The following is a 24,420-nucleotide window of genomic DNA, read 5'->3' on the forward strand; positions in this document are numbered from 1 at the left end:
GATTGTTAATCAGCACGTTAATTAGAAAGAACGGTGGCAGCAGGGTTATAATTGCTGATGCATGTGCAGAAGGAATTCTAGATGTTACCATGATCAAGACTAATTTAAGATTTGCCCCTTTTTCATGGTTCTATATAGTCATGCGTAGCTGACATTATGACATAAGAGATGTTTGGCATGGTAAGTATTCCATGATTGTAAGAAAATTGATCGATTGCCCTGTTTGGTCATGGCGGGTTTACTAACTTCAGAAACTTTTCCCTGCTTAGAATGGGAATAGTCAGTGTTACATGAGCATCCAGCTGACTGGCCAGGTCACTGAGAGTCGGAATATTAGAAAACCATGTTATGCCATAGTTAGGAAATTCAGGACAGTTTGGAATTGTATTAGTAATTGTAATTTAAAATGTTTTTTGTTTAGAAATATATTAAAATGATATTTTTTTTATTTTTTAAAAAATTATTTTTGAGATCAGCACATCAAAACAATCTAAAAACATAAAAAAATATTTTTTGAGAGAACTCGGTTTGGACCGCGTTTCTAAACAAACCCTTAATCTAAGGCTCAACCCAATTCAAGAATTTGCTTGTTTTTATTATGTTAACTTGGATTAATTTGATTTTTTAAAAAAAATTGACAAAAAATTTAAAGTTTTTCACTGGACCGGTTTGATTTAACCCTTAAGTTTAGTAATGGACCTACCGGGCTGGATTCCAAAAAAATAATTTTGGGGTTATGCGGATATATCACTTGTTGTGAATATGTGGACCATCTAATGTCAATTTCACCCTTTGATTGATTGATTTCTTATAATTTATATTAACAAATTTTTTTTAGAATACAACCAATTGGAAAGGTGGCTCTGGGTTTTGGAAAAGCTTGGAAAATGCATGCTTATCAGGATAATAACGCCAGAAAAAATCATTTCTGTGGTTGAAAGTTGCAGCATTAAATTAATCAATAGGCTGTTTGTTTCTGCGTTTCAAAAGCATTTTTGATAAAATTTAAAATTTTTTTATTTTTTTATTAACTTCAAATTAATATGTTTTTAGTGTTTTCAAATCATTTTGATGTGCTGATATCAAAAATAATTTTTAAAAAATAAAAAAAAATCATTGACATGCATTTTGGCACGAAAAGCTATTTGAAAAGCAACCGCAACCACACTGTCAAATAAACCAGAATGAACAGACCTAGCTTGGACTAACTATTGTCTCAACTATCATGTGAATACTGCTATTTCCCATACTTTTGTAGACTACTCATAGCTTCTAGTTTCTTAAACATGTTTTCGGGTTCGACCCGGTCAACTAATTTAATTATCATAGTTTTGTAAATGTGTTTTTGGGTTTGACTCGATCAAGTATCTGGTTATAAATAGATTCTAGTTAACTCAAATTAATTTATTTTTTTATTTTATATAAAAATAAAATAACATCATTTTAAAAAATAAATAAAATAAATCAAAGAATTTTTATTGGGATTTTCTTTGATTGACCGAAGCCAAGTTAACCTAGATTTTTTTAGAGCTAAATAAATCATGAGTCAACCTAAATTTTTTATCGAATTAACACATCACACAAGATTAGTTCTCCTCGTATTTCTTGTTTCTTTCAAAATTCATGTAACTCAAGTCACCTTAACCACTTAACCATCAAGTAAAGTTTATGGGCTTGTTAACCATTTAGGTGGTGGCCCAATGGTAAAAGTTTGGGACCAAGAGGTTTGCTCCGTCTGTAGTCTCAGGTTCGAGCCCTGTGGTTGCTCATATGATGGTCACTGGAGGCTTACATGGTCGTTAACTTCAGGGCCCGTGGGATTAGTCGAGGTACGCGCAAGCTAGTCCAGACACCCACGTTAAACTAAAAAACAAAAGTTTCTGGGCTTGTTTTTGTGGTTGAAATTGTAAATGTTATTTGTTTAAAAAAATATTAAATTAATATTTTTTAAAATATTTTTTAATAATTTTATTGCATTGATATAAATAAATAAAATTATTTTAATTTATTTTCAATTAAAATATATATCTAAAAATTATCATAAACCACGTCACAGAAACCACTTTGTTGCCCCTACCCCATGAGTCATTCTTAATGATCTAGCTAGCTTGACAAATGCTAGTGTTTTGTGTGGATTCGATTTATGTCAAGCAAGCAAGGTTTGAATCACATGGAATACAGTTTTACTCAGTTGATAGTGAGAGGGAAAGGGTTCCATTTCCACAGCACAAAACCCAATTAATCTCTCATTAAACCAATAAACTTTAATCAAATCAACTATATATGAGGCCATTTCTATCTCATTTATTTTGGTTTGGTAAGGCATATTTTTGGAACAGTTGAAGCATTAATTGAGACTAAGGGAGTATGATTGCGGTTATTTTTTAAAATATTTTTTATTTAAAAATATATTAAAATAATATTTTTTTTATTTTTTAAAAATTATTTTTTACATTAGCACATCAAAATAATCTTAAAACATCAAAAAAATATTAATTTGAAGCAAAAAAAATAAAAAAAAATTATATTTTTTCAAAAGCGCTTTTTAAACGCAAAAACAAATAGGAATTACAAATCTTGAAATTATATTTGAATCATTATTTAAAATTAAATATTAATAAATTTAATATTAAAGAATGAAATGTTAAGTGTGTAAAAAATAGTTGAAAGGTAAAGTATTGCAAATTTAATATCCAGTAGATTTTAAATTAAAAATAGAATTAAATAAAGTTGAAAATAATAAATATTATATAACTGTGGGGAGCAATGTTGGTTAGTTTAGAGTAAATTATAAAATTACTCCCCCTAGTTTTTCAAAATAAGCTAAATAGTTCCTCTACTTTTAAAAATAATTAATTAATCTCTTGATAATATTGACCATGCTTGAATATATTTTTTTGCTCTAAATAATATATTATTTTCTCATCAATCTTTTCGTATTGTCGTTTTTTTTCCTATTTCTTAAAAGTTAAGCAAATTAAATTGAAAACAGATATGAAAAGCGGGTGAAAAGCATCGAGTTACAACTAGATTTAAAAACATAGGACAAATTAATTCTTCTTGAAACTAAAGCAACTACTTAATTTGCTCTGTAAAATTTAGGGGTGATTATTTTTTGTTCGGTTCAGTTTTTATCAAAAAAAGTAATTAAACCTAATTTAAAAAAAACCCGGTTCAAACCGACTGGTTTTGGTTTGGTTTGGTTCAGTTTTGTAGGAAAAAACCGGTTCAAACCGGTTTAGCTCGGTTTTTTCAGTTTGACTCGGTTTTTTCGGTTTGGGTTCGGTTCAGTTTTTTTAGTTTCAGGTTTATAAAACCCAAACCGAACTAGTCAATTTTTTTAAAATTTTAATCTTTTTAATCGAGTTTTTTTCACGGTTCGATTTTTTCAATTATTTTTTTTTCTAGTTTTCTTGATATAATTGATTTTTTAATTTTTTTACTACCACACGTCTGTCCTGGTAAAGATTAAAACTAAATGGTATTTTCTACAATAGATAGGAGTGCGCGCATGCACATATACACACAAAAAAAAAACATTATAGACGGTTATAATATTTTTTATGTTGGTGCAAGAATATCAAGACAATAGAGGGAAAATGATGTAAGGAAGGAAAAGGTAGTTGAAGCCACATTGAAAGTCTTATGCCAACATGTGCTGCCTGGGAATAAGAGGCTAGACGAGATGATTCTAATAGCGCCAAAAAATACTATTATTAGGTCACGGAGGAGATTGCATGTGCCACCTCAACCTCGGCAACCTTCTCACACGCTGGCACGTGAAACACGTGTGCCAAGTATTTTTTTATTTTTTATTTTTCTGCCCCTATTCTTTTAGGTCAATTCAATTTAGTCATGGATTTAAGCTTTTTTTTTTTTAATCCCTAATTTTTTTTATTAACTCTTCAATTTAATCTCAAAATTCATTGAACTTGTAGCTAATTAAGTTCCAATTAAGGTCTGACCAAGAAGAGAGTAAGGGATGAGAAAAGAAAAAAACATGTTGTTCAAACGATTTACTTAAATAGGATTATATCCATGATCATGTTTGTGAGTTTTGTGGGTTAACTCAGGTTCACCACAATCAATACAATATCAAAATTTTAAAGAATTTCCATCTCCAAATCTTTTATAACTCTTCATTTTAGTTCCAGATTTAATCTAGCTTAAGATTAATTAAGACTCATTCAATGCCCAATAAAGAAGAGAATAAGAAAATGAAAAGGAAAGAAACATGTTGTCAAATTAGGTAAACTCATTGTAAATTTCACATGTTAATCTGGTCAAAACAATAAATCTTTTCATTTCATTCCTTTTTTTTTTCAATTAATTCTTTTGATAGTTGATTATTTCACATTTAAGATTAGGTTAGATAGAAATAAAAACAACGACATGTTGAAATTGTTTATTTTAACTAGATCGTCATTTGAGCGGAGCGACCAATTCGCTTTTTGCTTGCTAGATTGAAGAAACCACACCAATTTTTTTTTTCATTTATTAATTTATAAGGTGGTCAATTAATCTGCTATAATAACCTGATCGAGTTCTTAATCCTCTATTTAAATATTTCATCATATGGAGGGAAAAAACAACAACGCTCATATTGTGTTTATATGTAATAGTTGGCTTTTGATCAGGCTGCAGCGAATCACGGTACCAAACCTAGTTAATAATTGACTTGGTTTGATAAATATGAAATATTTTATTTTTTTATATTCCGTGTCCTTTACTTAATAAAAATTAGTCATAAACATGAACTTTCAGAAGAGATCTCTTTGATAAAGACTTCTATGAAACTGAAAGATCTGCACTCTCAACGGTCCCAATTGTTTCCATTATTTCATGATAAAAATTAGGTTAAATATTCCGCTTATCTGCTAAAAACTTAAATTTTTTTAATATTTTTGTATTGTTTTAATATGTTTATATTAAAAATAAATTTTTTAAAATAAAAAATATATTATATTTATATATATTTTAAATAAATATTACTTTGAAAAGAATGCATTATCACAATAACAAATCTACCTTACCAAACCAAGTGTGTTTGTTGGTACAATTTTTATCTTTTGTGACTAGCAAAGGGCCAATTCTCCTCTCTGATTTTTGCTGCTTTTGCTAACCTTTTCTGTCTAGGGCAACCCAGCGCTTCAACGGCTCTTAAAATCTTTAATAATTTGCTGGTAACCCACTGTTCCACTTTCACTCTTTTTGGCTAGTCTGCTTGTCTGCCTACAATGCAAGCAGAGAAGCAGCAAACTTGGAAAATCAAAGTACATGCTAGAGCCAAGAAATTCCATTTCAAATTCAAAGCAACAAAAACAGATCAACCCATCTGGAAGTCGCCCAAATTCTCAATCTTTCTTAGAATCCATAGATTTTTCCTCCAAGTGAATACAGAATCTCGGAATTCAATACCCAGATGGAAAAAACCAAGAACCCTGAAATCTAAATTCCTCAGATTTTTTCAAAAGTTCAAGACTTTACCTTCAAAGAAACAGGCAATTGCAGCAGAGAAAACCCAAAATCTTCAAAACCCAGACAGTAAATTACATGTGGATCGACAGAGAGAGTTTTCTTACAAGGTAGTATGGAATCATCATGTCACTTCACTCAATTCTCTTATTATATATGCATAATGTCTTTAAAGTCATGAATCTCTGAGTATTGATTAACGTTTGCAGAAGCCATTTTGCATTGGATCTTTGCTGGTCGGGACACTGGCATTGCTTTCAGAATCAATCTGTGAGAGAAATCAGAAGGGAGTTATCATCCATGGTTCATCTGTCTTGTTATTTCTTGCTTTCTTGTTCAAGAAATATATAACGGGAAAGGCCATGACTTTATTGGTGTTTTTAACAATGGCAACTGCAGTTTGTGCAGTTATGTTTCGTTTAGACGAGTACATGAATTATGATCAAGGTTTGGTCTCAGAATTTGTCTGGAAGGCATGGAATTATGCTGCCTCTTCTGGGTGTTTATAAGAGCTTTCTCAGGTAGTATCATCTCTTTCATTTTCTTCTAGCCCTTCTGGTTATGATTTTGCTAGATGGTTAGTTGCCTGACTAAGTTGACATTTTTCAGGTAATTTTTTCAAGGTTTGCCAATCTATGGGTGTGGTGCAGTCAGAGGATTTGACATCCCAATTATCCTATGAATCAATTCTTCTTTGATTAGATTAGGTGATTTCTTCTTCTTTTGTCTATCTTTTACCACACACCACACATGCCAACTGTTCAAAGAAAAAACAAAGTGCATTTTTCCCACACCATTATTTTCTCAACATCTATGAAAATGATTTGAGTGTACAAGCATCTCTTTCTATTAGTGATTGTTTGAAAGTTTGAATATTAACTGTAATCTATTTTAATCTTTATATATGTTGTGCGTATGTGTTTTCATTGTTTTAAAAGAATCAAATGGTTCTCTAACATCAAAGCTATTAAACCCGAGTTCAAAGCTGCTGATTAATCAGAATCAATCCTAAACAATCCTATTTCAATATTTAAAATAAATATTATTATTTAAAAAAAAGCTAAATTAGATCAAATTTAAGTTTTGACTGAATTGATCAGGTCATGATAAGTAAACCTGATTAACTCACTCGATTTAATATGAAATCTAGTTAAGATTAAGTTCTAGATCAACAAGTTTTGTGGTTGTGGTTTGAAAAAAGTTGTTTTATAAAAAGTACTTTTGGTTGAGGTTGGTTTGATATTTATATATATGTTTGATTAAAACTGTGGTTGAAATTGAAGTTGAATAAAAAGTAGTTTAATGTGTTTGGTTAAATATGCTTTTCAAATTGAGGTTATAAAATAACTAATATATATATATATATATATATATATATATATATTGATGGTTTTTAATTTAAATATTGTAGATTTAACTACCATTATTACATCATTAAATAAATAATATTTTAAATCAAATATTTTTTTATTATTCTATTAACTTATCTGCAATTTCATCACGTATGAAATTCATCTGATAAGGACTATAGTTTCCATGGTTTTTTGAGCGTGCAACAAAATCAGGTAAAATATCATCAGAAACAAAATTGGAATTGCGATCAAATTCCACAAATGCTACGTCATCATGCGATGTTCTTCTAATTTATGTAGTGTTATTAAATAATATTAAACACTAGTTTTTCGAGTAAAACATAATTTTAAAAAAATTAAATTTTTTTTACCAAGTCAAACGCGGTCCAAAAAAAATTCATCTGGCACTGTTCACGTGAACAGTGCCAGGTGAATGCTTCTCGCGTTGCCAGGTGAATTATAATTCACCTGGCACCTGCATCACCTGGCATGGGCACTATTGTGAACAGTGCCCAAGTGAATTACAAGAGAAGTCCTTGTGTGCGAAACGGCGGTTTGAGGAAAAAATTTATGGGTTCCACCAAATAATAAATTGCTTTTTTCATATTACCAAACGCCTAATTTACACAATTTACTTAAAACTAAAGCTACCACGTAAATAAACACCCACTAACCGTCCTAGACCCAAAGTAAAATGACAATAGGCCATAGCTCCTGTGCTATAAGAATCAATATATGATAGATGATGCTGCAAATCTGAACAGGGCTTTGCAAATTCTTGGCCCAGTAATGTCTAGGCTGGAGTTTTTGCCTCCATTGGAGTATTGTAAAATCTTCACCTGGTCAAAGTATAACACGAAATTTATAGCCGAAAGCTGAAGACCAAATCCCTGAGCCCAAGAGAAAAGACGCCCTACTTTTCAAAGTCTGCTACTTTGAACATGTTGTACAAGGCTCGACTTCTGTCTTCGGCCCTATGCTGATAAGACAAAATATTAATGATAACTTGACCGACTCCGTAAATACCAGTTGTACCCTCCGAAAACCCCCATTTTACCTAACCTGACGACAGGGTGAGGTAAAATTAAGAATATATAACAAAAAAAAAAACCATTAAGAATACTAATGATTCGTTATACTAATAGAACCTACGAATGAATCCCACTTTAAGATCATGATCTAGCACACTATGTTTATTTTTAGAGTTTTTTTCTTGATGTTTAGCATTAATATTTTCTTCTCAAACCATGTTTTGCCCTTGACAAACTCAGGTATTTAAAAAATATTATTTTTATTCTTATTATTAATATAGAATATCAAGGCACTATACCTTATTACATTTATTAATTTTTTAAATATGCATTAGAAAAATATTATAAAGAGTAAAAACTATGATTAATATCGTATTTATCCATAGATATATCCCATCTAAATCATAAAATATCATGTTTTGATCTGATTTTATTTATAATTGTAAAATTTGACTCTCTTATATAAATTCTTAAATTATTAAAAGAATCAAGATAATATTATTTTAATAAAAATATTAAAAAAAAGTTCAAAAGTGGAGTTTTGATTATATATAGATTATTAAATTATTTAAAAAAAATTAAAATAATATTATTTTAATAAAAAATTAACATGCTGAGAATTGAATTTTGATAGACTAATAAGTTTTGACAAGTTAGTTTAATTTTTTTATCCGGACCCGTCTAAGATCCGGGTCGGTCCGCTGAGCATGCACCCTTTTAAGACATGTAATCTGGGCTCGCAAGGTCTGGCCCATTACTAATAGGATAAGATGAACTATGATTACAGCGGGGAAAGATTTTCTTAACGGAGTCCAGAATTAATGCAGTCCTTATATTGTCTGTAATGACTTTACCATCCAGGTTAAGTCAAGTTAAGACCGCCACGCGTTTTAGAAGCAGCCAATCACACGCGCTATCAAAATGAACAGTAAAAAGCACTCGTATGGCCCCCACGATCCCCTCCTTTGGTGTGAAGCCCACGCTTTCATGGCGCGTGATGGAGGAGCCGAGTCTCTATTCAGTGTGGGACCTACAGTTGCTTTCAGTGGATTCATGCTGGCCGTTGATCTCTCCGCCACGAGCAAATCTGACGGGGACAAATCTTCTGAGTCAAAGACCTATCTTGATGGGTCTCTTTGACCACACTGAAACATTCAAAAATTTTCAAAACTTTTTTTTTAAGAAAATAATTAAGTTTCCAAGGTTTGACTGAGCTGTCACTTCAATCGAGGTCTCTTCGTTGAAAATCGAGGTAGCTTGTGAATTTACAGTTATGGGCATCACGTTTTCCAATTTTGCATGCCCCCTACCTCCCACAAGACCAAAACACCCTTATAAGCTAATGGGTTGGTGATTTAATTTTTTGTGTTTGTTTGTCATTTTATTAGCTTTTAGGGTTATATTTTGAAATATAAATTGTAATTTTTTTATAAATTTAATTTTTTTTAATGAAATTCATGGAAAACTGTAATATATATTAATTAATCAAATATTTTTAAATTTATAATTAAAATAAAACATAATTTCAACTAAACATCACCACACTATTGAATATATCATAAATAGAAGTAAATTTAAGAGATTCATGCATGTTATTAGTTCATTGAAGGCTGATTATTAGAATATATATTTTTAATGGAATAATGTTGATTAGTTGTTAATATTTGAAAAGTTTATTGTACTTAAAAGGGTAATTAAATGAAGTGGGAAGACATAATTTTTAAACAAAAAAAAAACGTAAGTTTGGATCATGTTGCCATGTATAATGAGAAAGCAATTTATATTTCACCTTTAAGTATTTTTAAATCCTATGGTATTGATGTTATGAATATAAATATCTATCATGTAATTAAATTACTGAAACTTAATCATAATTAGCAGCTTGAATGTTTTATAAACAATTTAAATTTTGAAGTGGAAAAAAATTTGTTGTGGTGTTCATAAAATTAGATTTTTATAATTGGTTTTGAACATTTTTAATAATTTGTAATTACTAATTAAATGATTTTGATTATAAAATTTGAAATTAAGATTTTTTTATAGTTTTAACCTTACCAAATAAGTTAACTTTGAATATAATATTATTTTGTAATTCTTACAAGATGAATTTAAATCAATTATGATCTTTAACTAATCAGAGAACTTATGTAAAAAATAAATAAATATTTTTTTACTTGAAAAATAGATTTTTTCCTTTCAACATGAAGTTACTCTATTTTTCACATATTTTTACTTTCAAATCTTATATATGCATCCACATTGTTAGCAAATTATTTTTTTAAAAAAAACACTCTTATAAACATATCATTGTGAATATGGATAGTTTGTTGATGAACCAATTTTCAAATAATAAAAACAAGGAAGAAAAGAAAAATACCATAGATAGCATTGCAAGCTACAAAGGGCAATCAAGTCATTACCCAAAATCACACAAAGAAATGGAAAATAGCCAGCAATAACTCAACAAGACAACATAGGGTTAAAAATGTCTAAAAGAAATGATAAATCTAATTTTATTTATATATATATATAATATTTTATTTTTGTAAATGTAGGTGACAATAATCACATCTTAAATGGAGTAATTAAATGCTGGGTTTTGGTAGGTTTGACCAGTGCTCTCATTGCCCCCCCCTCTCTCTCTCTTCTCTATTACACTAAATATACCTTAGCATCTTTTTTGTCTACCTTTTGTTAATAAAATAAAGCTCTCTCCCTTCCCCTTTTCTCATTTTGCTTTCTTTTCTTTGACTTGTTAAGGGTTTTTGTTTTACCTCATCATAATCACACCTTTCCCCTTTTTTTGTTCTCCTCCCTCCCGATATCCATCCCCTCTTCTTTCAAGTTGGAAGCTTTTTATGAGCTGGTGTTTAAAGGTTTGATTTTATTATTGATTTTAAAGGTTTAAGAATTGTGGTTGTTTTAAGTTGGAAGCTGTTGGGTTCTTTTTATTTTTGTTTAAAGGATTGTAAAGTTGTGACCTTTTTTTGTTTAATGTTTGTTTGTTGCTTGATTTTTATTTTATTTTTTTATATGTTATTGTTAAAGTATTATTTGTTTGCTTGTGGGATTTTCTTGATAGGAAAATTGAAGTAGGTGATTGGATGATATGTGGAGTTTTGGGTGCTTAAAGTTTTGAAATTTTGTTGGGATGATTTTGGATCAGGGCTTTGGTAGTTTGGTTCAGTTGATGGGATGCTGATTTATGTAGCCTTTTGTCTTATTTTGAAAGTGCATTAATGGGTATGCCTTTTTTTTGTGATCCTTCAGTAATTTAATGGTGTAGGTCATTGGTGGGGAACATATTGTCTAGTTGGCATTTTAGGGGATTTAAGATACCTTGATTGTGTGTGGAGAACTCAAAGTTGGATAATTTTGTTTTGTTCTTTTGTTATTTTTTGGCAACACTGATGTATGTTGTGCAAGGTTAATTGTGATTGCAATAGCAATTTTGATGATTCGGTCCTTAAAATTTAAGGGAATTTGATCTACTTGTGATGAAGGGGTGTCCAAAATTAACCCACTGGCCAACTTATTCCTTTATGATTTTACTTCCTTTATAGTGTTTTTGATTAATTGAGGTGTAATTCGAGCTGTCATTGATTTAAAAAGATAAAATTTATTGAAACTTTGATGGAGGTCCTTGAATGTTCCTATCATGATACCTCACTGAGTAAAGGCATGTATACTAAGCATTTTCCATAGAAAAGCACTGAAGGTTAGGAATTGATCGTTTTGGTTATCCAGTTGGATAATTACGGTCAACCATGGAAATTCCTGCAACTTGAACCCTTGAAGTTTTGGTCGTATTAGGATTTGTAACCCTATTGTGAATAATTGAGAATATCTAATCTTGTAGTTTACACGTGCATTCTTTTCCAAATGTTTTGTTGCCTAGGAAGTTGGTATTGATAATTAAGCTGTTTTTTTTTTTTTCATTACTGAAACATAGAGGGCTTCCTTGCAGGTTTCAAGAATTGAATGTAATAAGATGGGTTGTTTCACTGTTTTAAAGTGCAAAAAGAAAAGGCCTGAGCCGTCAGTTTCCATCAAGCGTGTCAGTCCTAAGGAGCAAATACCAACTACTCTACCTGAGCCACAGGTCCCAACACGTTCATTGCAGTCAGCACCCCCTAGTTTTCGGACCAGAGTGAAGCCTGTTCAACCAGAAAACAAAGTACCTAGCAACAGGGCACGGGCATTATCGGCTCCAGAAAGCCTTGATGCAGCAGAACAAGATGCTCTTGCATCAGCTGAATATGATGAGCAAGAGGAGTCAAAAAACCGAATTGGAATTTCAAAGGAACAACGGCTACCGGGTCCACAACCTCTTCCACTCCCTTCACCTCAGGGTGGTGCTATACTGAAGCCTATGAGTAGCTTTAAATCAGTGAATAGCAGTGGCTCTCTTTATGCTTCTGGTCCGTTGCCACTGCCTCGCAGTGGAACATACAGTGGAACACTCAGGAACTTTCCATATGAAGAAATTCAATCTGCTTGCTGCAATTTCTCCTCAGATCGATGTGTCTCTGAAGGCCTTTCTTCCATAATGTTCAGGGCTTCCTTTGGAGATGATACTGCAAGTTCGAAGAAGTTTGAAGCTAGTGTTATTCGCCTTAACCCATCTCCTCAGGTAATGCATGAAGTGACTGTTTATCAATGTACAGCCACAGAAGAGATTTTTCTTGGATCTTCAGTTGATGGCAGCTGATAGTTGAGCTTTGATAATTCTTTAAATTTATGAACAGCTTTCTTATTTGTCTTGCGTTTCTAGAAATTTATTCATCTACTGGTAAACTAAGCACTTTCTATGCTTGTCTCATCCATTTGACACCCCCATCTTCTTTCTCCTTCAAAATATTACGCTGAGAGTCCTTTCTCTGGCCTAAGGGATATTGGAGTACATAGGCTGTTATTTGTTTCACATGATTAGCAAAAACTCTAATTTAGTGAGCTGCCTTCTAGAAAAGCCGATGTATGTGGTTTACCTTTGCTCCCCAAAAAAATCAGATAGGAATGTTTGCAATTGTGTAGATTGAGAGAGGAATACTGCCAATTTTCTTTCGCTAAGGATACATAATGTATTTTGCTAAAAGATGAGGTGCTAAGTGTAACCATCTTATTACTTTCTTTCACGCATGACACTATGATTTAAGTTTTAGCTTAAGAATACAATTAGAACTCAGATTGCATTATTTGCTGATAGCTTATGCTTTACTTAAAGAAGATCTATGAAGTTATTTATCATTTTCCTTTCCTATTTAAACACTTGAAGTGGCTTGATATTTTGCAATTAAACTCATTGTGTATTCATCTTCCAGGGTTTAAAAGAATTTATTAATGAGGTTAATACCCTTGCATCTTTGCAACATCCAAACTTATGCAAGTTGCTTGGTTATAATGCACGTGATGGCTCAGACCAGAGAATGCTGGTCTATGAGAGGCTTTATCATGGAAGCTTGGACCGGTTACTGTATGGAAGGTCTGATGGCCCTCCCATTGACTGGAATACCAGGATGAAAATTGCTTTATGTGCTGCGCAAGGTCTTGCTTTCTTGCATGAAGAAGGGCCTTTCCAGGTAAAAAATTGCTGCTTTGATCCACATAAAGTGAACAATGAAACAATGCATGATATTATGTTTAGCTCACAATTTTAGCAGACTTCCATATGGATGATAGGTTAGCATTTTTTTTCTTTTGTATTGTTAGTATTTAATTGATTAAATCTGTGCAATAGATCCTGATTTGTGAATCTACGAGCCAATTGAAATAAATCCTCTGTTTGTTGCTTCTTTTTTTCCCTGAAGGGAAATAGGTGGGAGACTGCATAGTGTCCAAGCTTTTTAGTTTTCCATAAGTTTTATATTTGCTGATGCTATCCTTTGATTTGCAGGCAATGTACAATGAGTTTTCTACCGCCAACATACAAATTGACAAAGACTTTAGTGCAAAGCTTTCAGGATATGGTTGTGTTGGCCACATCCCTGAAACAGAGATCTCTAACAGTACAGCGGTAAGCTGATTTACCTCGCCTGCGGATATTTCTTCTTGTTTTGCATAAATCAGTAGTGGTTTGCTCTGCCTCCATACATGGAGTGGGGTGAGATGGCTTCCAATTAAATTTGCATGCTTTCATTTGTCTATGTAAAAGCATCTGTTTAGGCATTCTTTTGCTCTGTGGAGTTGACCACCTTCCATTTCTCTTCACTCACACAGGCTGCCGCAAATCTCTCTGTAGAGACAGTAGAGAGAGGGCTATTGACTCCGAAGAGCAATGTATGGAGCTTTGGAATTTTTCTTCTTGAACTGCTCACTGGCCGGAAAAATCTTGATAGTCGTCATCCTAGAGAAGAGAGGAACTTGGTCAAGTGGACCCGGCCATTTCTAGCTGATGACTGTCGACTATCATTGATTATGGATCCTCAACTAAAATGCCGTTTCCCTGCAAAAGCAGCCCGCACATTGGCAGACATTGCTCTAAGATGTCTTCAGAAGGATCCTTTAGAAAGACCAACTATGAGAACCATTGTGGAACATCTCAAAGTCATACAAGACATGAAATACTCCAGTCGCTTTCCTCTGCAAGAGCCAGCAGCAGTTGCTGGTAAACAAATGTCCAGATCTCCTAGTCTCAATGGGATCATCACCCCAGCACCAAGGTTAAGTTTCTCACCATCTCCACCATCCAGAGCCCGGCCATCCATTTCCCCTACCAGGCCTCGAGCATTGCCTCCGTCTCTACCTCCCCGTGCTTGTTCCTCAACTCTCTCTCTTGAGGAGCTAGAACGGCAAGAAAGCAGGAAATCATCTTCGTCGGCTGTTCGAAGGCCAGGTGTTGAAGGATTTTGATTGTTAATATATGCATTTTTTCATTTTTTGAATGGCTTTTCTTTTACCCTTTTTGGTGATTCAACAGAATATATAGAAAGATAAAAATGTGGTTCTTCCACCTTCCCATCCCTCGATGTTGATTAGAGTGGATTCTAGTTTGTAGATAGAGTGCAAACCCTAGTTCGACTGGATTCAATTAGTTTCATTGTAATCAACAATGCTATTTACATGATAGTTTTCCAAACCCATGTTTCATGCTCTTCCATGATTTTGTCGGTTACGTATCGTTGCATGAATGCTCCTGGGCTTTGGTTGCCTGGAGATAACCATAATATACTCAAAAGGGAGAACGAAGATACTGAACGAATGTGGTGGTGAATGTAGGTCGGGTTTGATCTTTCAAGATATGATGCAAACAAGTGGAAGAGAGAAATGAAGAGATTTTATGAGATGCGAATTCCAAGAGAAACACTAGGGAAAACGAAACTTCGAACAGGACTTGCATCTGTATTGCATCGATGGCCATGGCACAAGGTCACCTCCAATTTTCTAAATGGACGGGAAAAGAGAAAAATTCATGTACCTTGTCACACAATATATTATAATAAAGACCCTCAAAAAGAAACAAAAATTACTGCTCATCTCACATGGAAAAAAAAAAGCTAGGAATTTATCTGTGCAGAAAAAGAGAAAGAAAAGGGCACTTTATACAGGGTCGTTTTGGCTTTAAAGGCACTTTATAGAAGGTCAGTTTGGCTTTGGTCTGGTCCAGGTTCATCATCCTCTTCGCCTCCGCTCTCCTGCTCTTGAGCAACCGAAGCAGGTTGGCAATCCCCATCAATTCTCCCTCCGTTTTCCCCAGCTTGTGGTGGTACATGCGATGCAGAACTTGCTTGTTGTTCGGATAAACTTACGAGACCATTCTGCTTCAAGTATGTCTCCAATGGAAGGCTTGCTACTTGAAGAAGACTTGTCATGCTCATCCGTGCTAACCCTGCTTGTGAGTCTTCTTCACGGCCAGGATGGCAGTTTAAATCTAGATGTCCCTTGCCTGAGTCGGCCAATTTGTTTGATAGATTATTGGTTTGGCTTTTGGATTCTAACTCATTCCCTGACCTGGCTTCATTATCTGAAGGATCCATAGGCGTCGATGCAAGCTTAGAGCTACTCTCTACGTCTGCTTCATCTTTAGGACCGGACATATGCTGAATCCTCTGAGCAATCTCTGCTTCACGCTCTGATTGACGCTTCTTTTTGCGCATCATTAAGGTTTTGAAACGGCGTTTAACTGTCATGCAGACATTACATGTGCATGTAGGCTTGTGCTTCCCCTTCCCACTTGGGGGCTGGATACACACAATGCATGAGCAGCCAGGACGATGCCTGGGGTGTTTGGTTGTGGCTGCAACAGCAGTGGTGCTTTGCTCACCCGCGTCCCCAAGGATCGCAGCATTGGCCAGAGCATCCAGACCAGAAGATTCATGCTCCTGGGCTGGACGATGGCTGCTTGTAATTCTCCGTTTCTTGAAATCTGTATAAAAAAATTAAGGCCATTGTAATATTAGTATAGTTCTTTCAAATGCAAGAACAAAAAAAAAAAGAAAAAAGCATAAGGATATCTTACCATATTTGAAAAACTAATTTAAAGCATGCAAATAGTTATGAATCGGTGGCTCATTATGCATACCATACAACAATTTCATGAGGGACACGACAGACAAACACACTCATGAACGAACTCCAGTAGCAAACCTTCTATTTAGGGATGACTATGGGTCGGGTCGGGTTTCTTATGTCCCCACACCCAGTTGGATCAGGTCACTTTAATTATAAGATAAAGCTAGTTATTTAAATTGATTTTTTACAAGGATTGCAATAATATTGTAATAATCATTGAAGCTCCCGGTCAAATAGCTAATGAATATGCAAGCTTTTCTAACATTTGTTTTTACAGAAAAAAAAAAACCCTGATTATAAATAAAAAAAGCTTATACATGCATTCAATAAATCAAGAACTATCTATGTTAATATGTTAATAAGTGAAAAAAATATTAACATTTTTATTCGACTTGCCTCATTGTAGTTCGATTTTTTTTTCATAACATGAACATGTGGATGTTACTGATGAGTTTTTTTTACTTCAAGTAAAAAACATAATTGTGAATTAAAAGGCCGATGGAAACAAAAGATGACTCGACCAAAGCCGTTCCCAAAGTTATTAGGGAGAAGTTATAATTAAATAAAATGAAGATAATACACATTAATATCTCAAATTAATTTTTAACGTAGTAGAAAAATAAGACAATGTTACAATTACTACAGTGAAATACCATTTACTTTTAGTTTTGTATAATAATTTTTCAAAAATAAAATGTAAAGAGAAAAAATTATAAAAGAATGAAGATAAAAGCAAAAAGAAAAGTACAAATAGATTAAATGTAGAGTGACAAATATTCCAAGTGTAAAGAATAAAAAATAATATTTTTTTCCCCAGAAAAATGAAAAGAAAAACTAAAAACAATATTACAAAAGAATAAAGATAAAAAAAATAATGATAAATAGATCAAGTGTAAAATGATAAATATATCAAGTGTAAGAATAAAAAAGAAAATAAAATTACAGATTTACTACTGCTACATAAAATTAAAAAAGTTTTCAATCATATCATTTCGATGGTGAAAGAGGGATTCCTTTTAATATATGTATAACATTGGGAAAAAAGAAATAGTAAATATACAAGGTCGGGTGCGGGTTGGGTGAACCCTTCACCTACACCCATACCTGGCCTGTTTTGACCCAGGTCAAATTGCATAAAAACCGACCCAGCCGGCAGGGGCGGAGACAGGGGGTGGCAAGCAGGGGCTGGGGCCCCTGCAAGAAAATTGTTTTTACAGCTCTCCCTTGATAATTTATATAATTTTAGTTAAAATAATAATACAACTGAAATCTTGCCCCCCTTAATTGTATCTTTTGGCTCCGCCCCTGCCAGCCGGGTTGGGTGATGTCAAGTATCTGGTAGATGGGATGAAATTGGCATCGCTACTTCTATTCTATATTTCAGTGACTAAATGACCATGCTTTAATGCATTTATCCAAGATTATGGATGAAATCTTCTGTGTTGAAAGTGCAAGCAGAATCCTTAAAACGATCATTGAGGTTTAAACACTAGGGGGGTAGAACTTGGAGTCTCTTTAGAGATTAAGCTATTCTTTTTACCGACCCAAAGAGACAACAAAATTTTTCGACAGAGAAACGACAACATGAACCTTGGACAAGTGATGAATCGATCAACCAACTTGGAAGAGAAGCAACCAATTTGATTGGTCTGGTCCACGCAACAATTTTCAGTATGAGACAGCCTAAACTTTTAGTTTCTTTTTTTCATGTAAACAGAAAAGGTCCTATCATGAATGATTCGAGAAGTTTGAGCTGCAATCATCATGTATGCTTTCAACAAAAGGAGAAAAGGGGATGCTTGCTTGCATCATAGATTCATACCCTTGGTCAGTCTTAGAAGATTTTCCAACTCCCTCGGGGCCAATTCATCTGGAGCAGAGCAAGAACACCTGAAGACAAAATCATATTAAACTTCGTAGTAAATCGACCTGGCACTCGATTTCATGGGGAAAAAAAGAGGGGGGGATCCAGAAATGACAACGACATATCATTGACCTGCTTTGATCCCAGGCATTGTCCACGCATGTCCACTTAGGCGGTAGAAGAACATCAATCGGCAACCTTCGCCACTTGGAGCAACTATCACACTGAGCCCATTGCTCTTGTCCTCTGACAACAAATAGGATCTAATATCAGAAGCATTGAGCACACCAACACTTAAAGAAACATCTGCCAAATTCCATTACGAATGACAGAAATAGGCTATTTGAACCCCAAAAAGGAAAAAAAGGCCTGGAAAAAAGGAAAAGGTTATGATTTCCCACCACAGAGGTGGAATCAAAATTGAGATCATTAAAAACAATATAAAATGTGATGAATGGGTCCTTTGAGATAGAATCTCAGGAACTTCTTCATAGATTAAAGCTGAAAGAACCATAAAGATCATTTTCATCAACAAACTAGCACGTCTTCCTGATCTTTTTATTCGCCAACTTAGATATCTGTTGATAAATGATTCAGGACTAAGCAGTTAATTACTATTCTTCCATTCAGTGATGTAAATGCCTTTCAACTCTTAAATTTAAATTCCAACTCTAAAAAATGACAAGTGCATTGTAGACTGAGAAGAAAATCATCATTTTAAATGATTTACAGCTACTCTGACATGGGGCAGATTGATGATCTTGATTAGGAATTGATTTCATCTATCTTTAAAGATGAGCTCGGTTTGTCCATTGTATTAGAGTTTCAAGACCCTATGTCAGAAGGTTAGTTCTTGTACCAGGACAATTCGGTCAATCTGCGAGTGCATTACCTTCACACGCTAAAGGACTAATGATATAGATGGCAGTGATTCTTACCCAATTGAACGAACTACGAAGATACTCGTCTTCCCAAAAACCGGTGGTTCCTGCATGTTAAAACATGTACAATTATGAAATCAACTGCACGGCTGCTTTCTCGTCAATAAATTGTATATTACGTATTCAAGGTGTCAAATATATGTTCAGCAACAGCAAGACTTTCAACAGAGAAGGCCCTACAGTACTATATGGAAAATATTAGTCATATCTAATATCAATTCCATTTACCAAACATCCATGCCTCTTTAATGTTTAAAACATAATAACTACATGTAACACTGTTGATTAGGCACCATAAGTAAGTGCAGAACAAGAAATCGGTAGAATGCTAGAATAAATATATGAGTTTTTTTCATCAGAATGCAATCATGGTGTGCAATGCATATGTTTATACACATATATACAGGTGGAAAACAATTGAATGCATATTAGATATGGGTGTATATGGATACAATAACTAAGAGCTTCAGGGAGATTACTCACTTCATATTCTTCAAAATCATGATCCTCGATGGTTACAATGCTAGGCTTGATACTTGGTTCCGGGCGAAGTAAATCCTGCGCCTCTTCCCATGTAACTTTGAGCTCCAAAGCATCTAGGCTATCGATTAGCAGCCTCTTACTTTTAGACCCAATATTTCGCAACCTTTTTCTCTCAGGAGCCAGCAATGATGGTAGCAGCAAGCCATCCCTTGTCCTGGCTTCTTGCTTCTCAGATTTATGCCAGCTAATATCACCACTAGCTGAATGCAGATGTTTGGACAGTGCACTTAAGTGTGTATCGGTGCTTCCCTTTAGTGAATGGAGAAGACCAGAGTAACCACTTATTATAGGTAGGTTCTCAAAAACACCCGCAAAGTAACTTTCACTTGAAGGAACACCATTAGGAATGGCAGATGGTTGGGTGTCCTGTTTATTTGATAATATATGCATTAATACTATATGTTCAAGTTTGCTAACATAAAAACTGACTCTGGTTTTTACCTGCATTGCAATAGAGTTTGATGCTTTTCTAAATCCCATGACAAGTTTTCCTTCTGGATCCATACGGCTAAATGTCACTGCAATAGATATAAATATGACAGTAAACACACCACTGTCTCCCAAGAAGCTATCTACACTTAAGATTTAGGAACAAACTTAAATTGTAATTTGCGGAAGTAAATATTTTTAGGGCAGTAATAGCATAACAAATATCGCATTGGAATGGTCTCTTTTTATTGAAGAGGGAGAACTGGAAAGCTCTAAATTATGGATAATAATACAAAACTATTGAGATGTTATCTACTTTGTTCTGTCAGAAATATGGAAACCAGAAATGTTTAGTTTCTGGGAGCTAAACTGCTATGTCAAGACATACTGCATGATGAAAAAGAATAGAACCAGATAGAACAAAAGGCATATATTTTATCGAGCACATATTATAATCATAGATTTTCAGAAAAGGTAGGGATTAGAAGATACCAGTATCTCCAGCTTGCAATTTCATGGACTGTATACATGGAGTTACACCCTCCAAGACGTACATCCTGCTGTTATTGTTAGGCCAGAACCTGAACTGAAATACCCACTCTTTCCCCTTCACATCTTGAATCCGTAAAGGAAGACCTTCAGGTTGAGAGATGGGAGGAAAATATGCCTGCACAGTGGTTCATCAACTTATACACAGCAAAGTCATCAACAAAATTATTTCTTAGGTGCAAATATTATGACCATCAAATATCAAAACTTACTTCAGCACATGCTTTAGGGAGAACCAATCGGCCAATGCGACCAGCATCACTCGCACTGAGAACCTTTTCAAACAATGGGACAATGGTAGAGTTTGGACTTGAAGATAAAATGGTTAAGGATATCACAATCAAGTTATCAGAAAACTTGAAAATCTTAAAAGCATAAGCTAAAATGCATGATTCTGCAGGAAAAGAAAACAACAAATCTGAAATTGGAATAACAGAATGATGGATACTCTCCAGATATTTGCTGCAATTCTTGATCTGTAATCCTAGGCCAATAACGAGGAAGCAACTGATTCCGTCCCCGTCCTTCAGCAGGTGGCCTAGCAACACGTATCTGTGAGACCATGCCCGCATTTGCATCCAGAACAAGGGCTGGCTTTGGAGGCTTTGGCAATAGATGGCGAGACCTGGGCCCCTGTTGGAGTGGAGAGGATGCCTTCGCCAGTACCCTTTCATCGACAACACCTCCAGGAAAAGGATTTGGGTTTCCTAAAGAAGAACCAAGACTGATACTCAAGTTTGTTTGTGCTAGTGATTCATATAAATCTTTTGCAGCAGTGGTTTTATGAATCTCTGGTTTGGCAGTTTGAGATGATGCATTGGATATGTGGTTAAAATTCAAGAAACTTGTACTTGCAATTTCTCCCACAGGAGGTATTATATCCTCCTGTTTCATTTTCCTGTAAGACCCGTCTGTCTCACTACTCTGTAACTGGAGCAAATTTCTCGTGGCAATACGATCAATACAATTACCTAACTGCATCAGCTTTGTTTCGGTTGTTAACTGGTTGTCAGCAGAAGCAGATTGCAGTTCCCCAGCATCATCAACTTTTGACATACCAAATCCATTAGTTTTTTCATCACCATTCACCTGTATCAAGATAAGGTTCATTACACTTGAAGTATCTAAATTCAGTCAGTGAGAACCGCAGGGCTTGAATTCAAGCACGGTCTAGCAATAATGAATACATGAAGGAAGAACCATTTGCATAGCATGTCCTAATACATGAACATAAGGAAATGTTGACCTGAATCAGCAGTATCTTGAACTCTAGATAGTTACATCTTTTCACAAAGAACCCACTCTTTCCATGAAAGGCATCAACGGACCATAAGCAAAATGTTATTGAAGTCATAAAAACATCGTATATTAGAAAGAGTACTTTTTTCTCAGCATATTTAAACACTGCGAAGAATAGTTCTCGTTCACAAGCTAGTAGGGGTGTGTAGGCCATTTATTACAGTATGAGTACCTTAGCTTTCTTTCCAAGTGAATGTCATTTCAGGTTGGTGTACATTAATTAGGTGAAGATGGAAAACAAAAACCTCTTTAGATCAGATGTCTAGATGACGTCAAAGAAAGACAAATGCCTATGAAAATTGTTCTTACAGAACTGACTCCTGCACTTTTAGAACAGCTTGTACAGTTCACACCCCCGCCATCAAGTAGCTCGAGCAGAGACTTGGATGCAATGCATCCACAATGGAGACGCTGCCAAGTGCCAACACCAAATCCAATTAAATTTATGCAAGGAATTACCATGATCAAACTAGGACAGATAGAAACAATAGACTTTACCTTTCCGCACGAAGTGCACTCCCTCCACCCAGAATCCTTTGAGTGGAAAACCTCACAAAAAACTGATTGCTCATACGCGGACCTATAACGAACACGAATCCCCAATTATAACCATGGATCAAAATTATTATATCCCATGAAGCTTATTATATTACAGTCGATAAATGGTGTGTTAGAATCCATTGTTAACTTATTTTCTATCATCCCCAATTTATAAATAAAATAAATAAAAAGAAATGAGTCCTTTTAAGTATCATTAGGACAACTTAGGCTCCTCACTTTCAGGAATCTCTTCTTAATTTCTGTTCTTACAAACAAATTCGACCATTTTAATTCTAACAGAAATTTGGCACGACAATTATGGAAAATCCCAAAAGAAAAAAATTAATTGGAAATGATGGCACTATATTAATGAAGAATCCTAATAATGATAAATAATAATAATAATAATAATAATTCCACGCACTGTGAGTTAATAATATTCAGATAACCAAAAAAAGAAAAAATGGACGCAAAACCGTTTAACGCAATAAGTCAATAACTCCTAGCAAAATATAAATACCAGACGATTTTTTTCCTAAAAAAAAGCTATGAATATCAAAGAAATTAAAGAATTTAATTAAAATTAAGAAAATTACCCGCAGTTATCGCAGAGAATGGCGAAATCACCAGATCGCAGAGCCCACCCTTTTCTCCACCCGCCAGAACTCGACGTCGAGACTCCACATGTTACATTCATGCAGCTCTTAATCGACGACGACGCCATTTTTATTTTAATTGAATTAACCTATGAAATTAAATTTAATCTCCAAGAATTAAAATTAATCGCGTTTAGTTAATTAGTTTTAATCCAACTAGTTAATTAATAATAAAACACAGAATATTAAAAAAACTGACCTGGTATTGCTAAGACAGAAGACAGAGATTAGAGCTAGTTCAGTTATGTCTGTTGACCAGAGACGACTGTCAACGACATGTTGTTTGGAAGTTGAAGTTCTGCTGTGTAATAATGATCGAGTTCGGGGAGATTGGTTGAGGCGGTGAATTAAGTGCGTGGATCAGGTGACAAGTCGGTTGCCGGTGACCGGAGGGAGGATTGACGACGGAGAATTTGAGTTTTTAGGGGTAAGAGAGAGAGGAAGAACATGTGCATGCAAAGTAACAAAATAACAGTGGAGAAGAGAGAGAGAGAGAATGAGTTTGGAAGTTTAGAAAGCCAAAAACAATGCATGCATTGCACGATGATATTCCTTCAAGACTCGGCGAACTCGCCCACCTTATTATTGTTATTAATTTTTTAATTCTTTCTCCCTTACTTATTTGCCCCTCTTGTTTTTTTATATTAATTTCATTTTTGTTCTTCTATTATTAACATACTTATTAATCACGACCGGTCCATCGTATCAACACGGCAATATTGTAAGGTTTGAATTGGGTTGGGTTTGTTATTAATCATTATCAAGTGACCCTGATAATGATTTTTTATAAAAACACATTGTTTTATTAAAATAAATTACTTAAAATAAAATTATTTTATTATAAAAAATACTTAATTAATTCAAGTTAACCTGTCATCTTATAAATTTACCTGTTCAACCCATAATTAAATCTTGATTTGGATTGTATACTAAATTTTATAGCTAAGATTGTTATTATAATTTTTATTATATACCATTACAATTCCTGAATTATAATTTGAAAGAAATTAGGGTATAATATGGGTGATTTGCTTTTGAATGATAAAAATAATGGGCGTAATTTCAATATCTAAAAATTGGCCTATTTATATTAGCAAACCCTAGAATAAGGGGTGGAACTAAGATTTCTTAAGAGGGAGTGTCTAATGGGATGGATTTCAAAATGAGTAAACTTCGAATGACCAATGGGAAAATACGATTTTTTTGGGAGGCAAAACGCTTAATTGTTGCGAA

The 24,420-nt window shown here is 34.1% G+C and overlaps 2 protein-coding genes and 1 long non-coding RNA gene across 4 annotated transcripts; 2 read left to right on the forward strand and 1 right to left on the reverse strand.

Moving 5' to 3' along the window:
* The first annotated feature begins 5,085 nt into the window (after positions 1-5,085).
* LOC18106358 (uncharacterized) lies at positions 5,086-6,380 on the forward strand. Its single transcript, XR_002978399.2, has 3 exons — positions 5,086-5,585; positions 5,685-5,996; positions 6,085-6,380. It is a non-coding gene; the product is annotated as an uncharacterized LOC18106358 (long non-coding RNA).
* Positions 6,381-10,491: 4,111 nt separating this feature from the next.
* On the forward strand, positions 10,492-14,933 carry LOC18106359 (probable serine/threonine-protein kinase PBL1). The gene is made up of 5 exons (XM_006373989.3): positions 10,492-10,734; positions 11,826-12,491; positions 13,180-13,437; positions 13,752-13,871; positions 14,075-14,933. Exons 1-5 carry the CDS (start codon positions 10,717-10,719, stop codon positions 14,705-14,707), a joined length of 1,695 nt encoding a protein of 564 aa, XP_006374051.1. The 5' UTR covers positions 10,492-10,716; the 3' UTR covers positions 14,708-14,933.
* Positions 14,934-15,167: 234 nt separating this feature from the next.
* LOC7482592 (B3 domain-containing transcription repressor VAL2) lies at positions 15,168-23,722 on the reverse strand. 2 transcript variants are annotated; one of them, XM_002323633.4, is made up of 13 exons: positions 23,387-23,722; positions 23,128-23,276; positions 22,490-22,571; positions 22,301-22,402; positions 21,141-21,781; positions 20,905-21,001; positions 20,636-20,810; positions 20,156-20,232; positions 19,655-20,080; positions 19,169-19,218; positions 18,363-18,476; positions 18,189-18,256; positions 15,168-16,220 (listed from the first exon to the last, which is right to left on the reverse strand). In XM_002323633.4, the coding sequence occupies exons 2-13, from the start codon at positions 23,253-23,255 to the stop codon at positions 15,427-15,429; spliced, it is 2,754 nt and encodes a 917-aa protein (XP_002323669.3). In that variant the 5' UTR covers positions 23,256-23,276; positions 23,387-23,722; the 3' UTR covers positions 15,168-15,426. The 2 variants fall into 2 exon arrangements, with proteins under 2 accessions (XP_002323669.3, XP_024443965.2); XM_024588197.2 differs by having other exon boundaries at positions 23,128-23,295.
* Between the last annotated feature and the right edge of the window lie 698 nt (positions 23,723-24,420).

Source organism: Populus trichocarpa, chromosome 16, assembly GCF_000002775.5.
Source record: "Populus trichocarpa isolate Nisqually-1 chromosome 16, P.trichocarpa_v4.1, whole genome shotgun sequence".
Classification (NCBI taxonomy): Eukaryota; Viridiplantae; Streptophyta; class Magnoliopsida; order Malpighiales; family Salicaceae; genus Populus; species Populus trichocarpa.

Bases quoted from the DNA above. Each gene is read 5' to 3' on its own strand.
- LOC18106359 (XM_006373989.3), top strand. The intron at 13,438-13,751 runs GTAAAAAATTGC...TTTGATTTGCAG, and splicing joins ATGAAGAAGGGCCTTTCCAG to GCAATGTACAATGAGTTTTC. The intron at 13,872-14,074 runs GTAAGCTGATTT...TCACTCACACAG, and splicing joins AGATCTCTAACAGTACAGCG to GCTGCCGCAAATCTCTCTGT.
- LOC7482592 (XM_002323633.4), bottom strand. From the start codon at position 23,255: ATGGCGTCGTCGTCGATTAAGAGCTGCATGAATGTAACATGTGGAGTC. The intron at 21,782-22,300 runs GTAAGAACAATT...ATCTTGATACAG, and splicing joins AAAGTGCAGGAGTCAGTTCT to GTGAATGGTGATGAAAAAAC. The intron at 21,002-21,140 runs GTATCCATCATT...TTTATCTTCAAG, and splicing joins TTGCAGCAAATATCTGGAGA to TCCAAACTCTACCATTGTCC.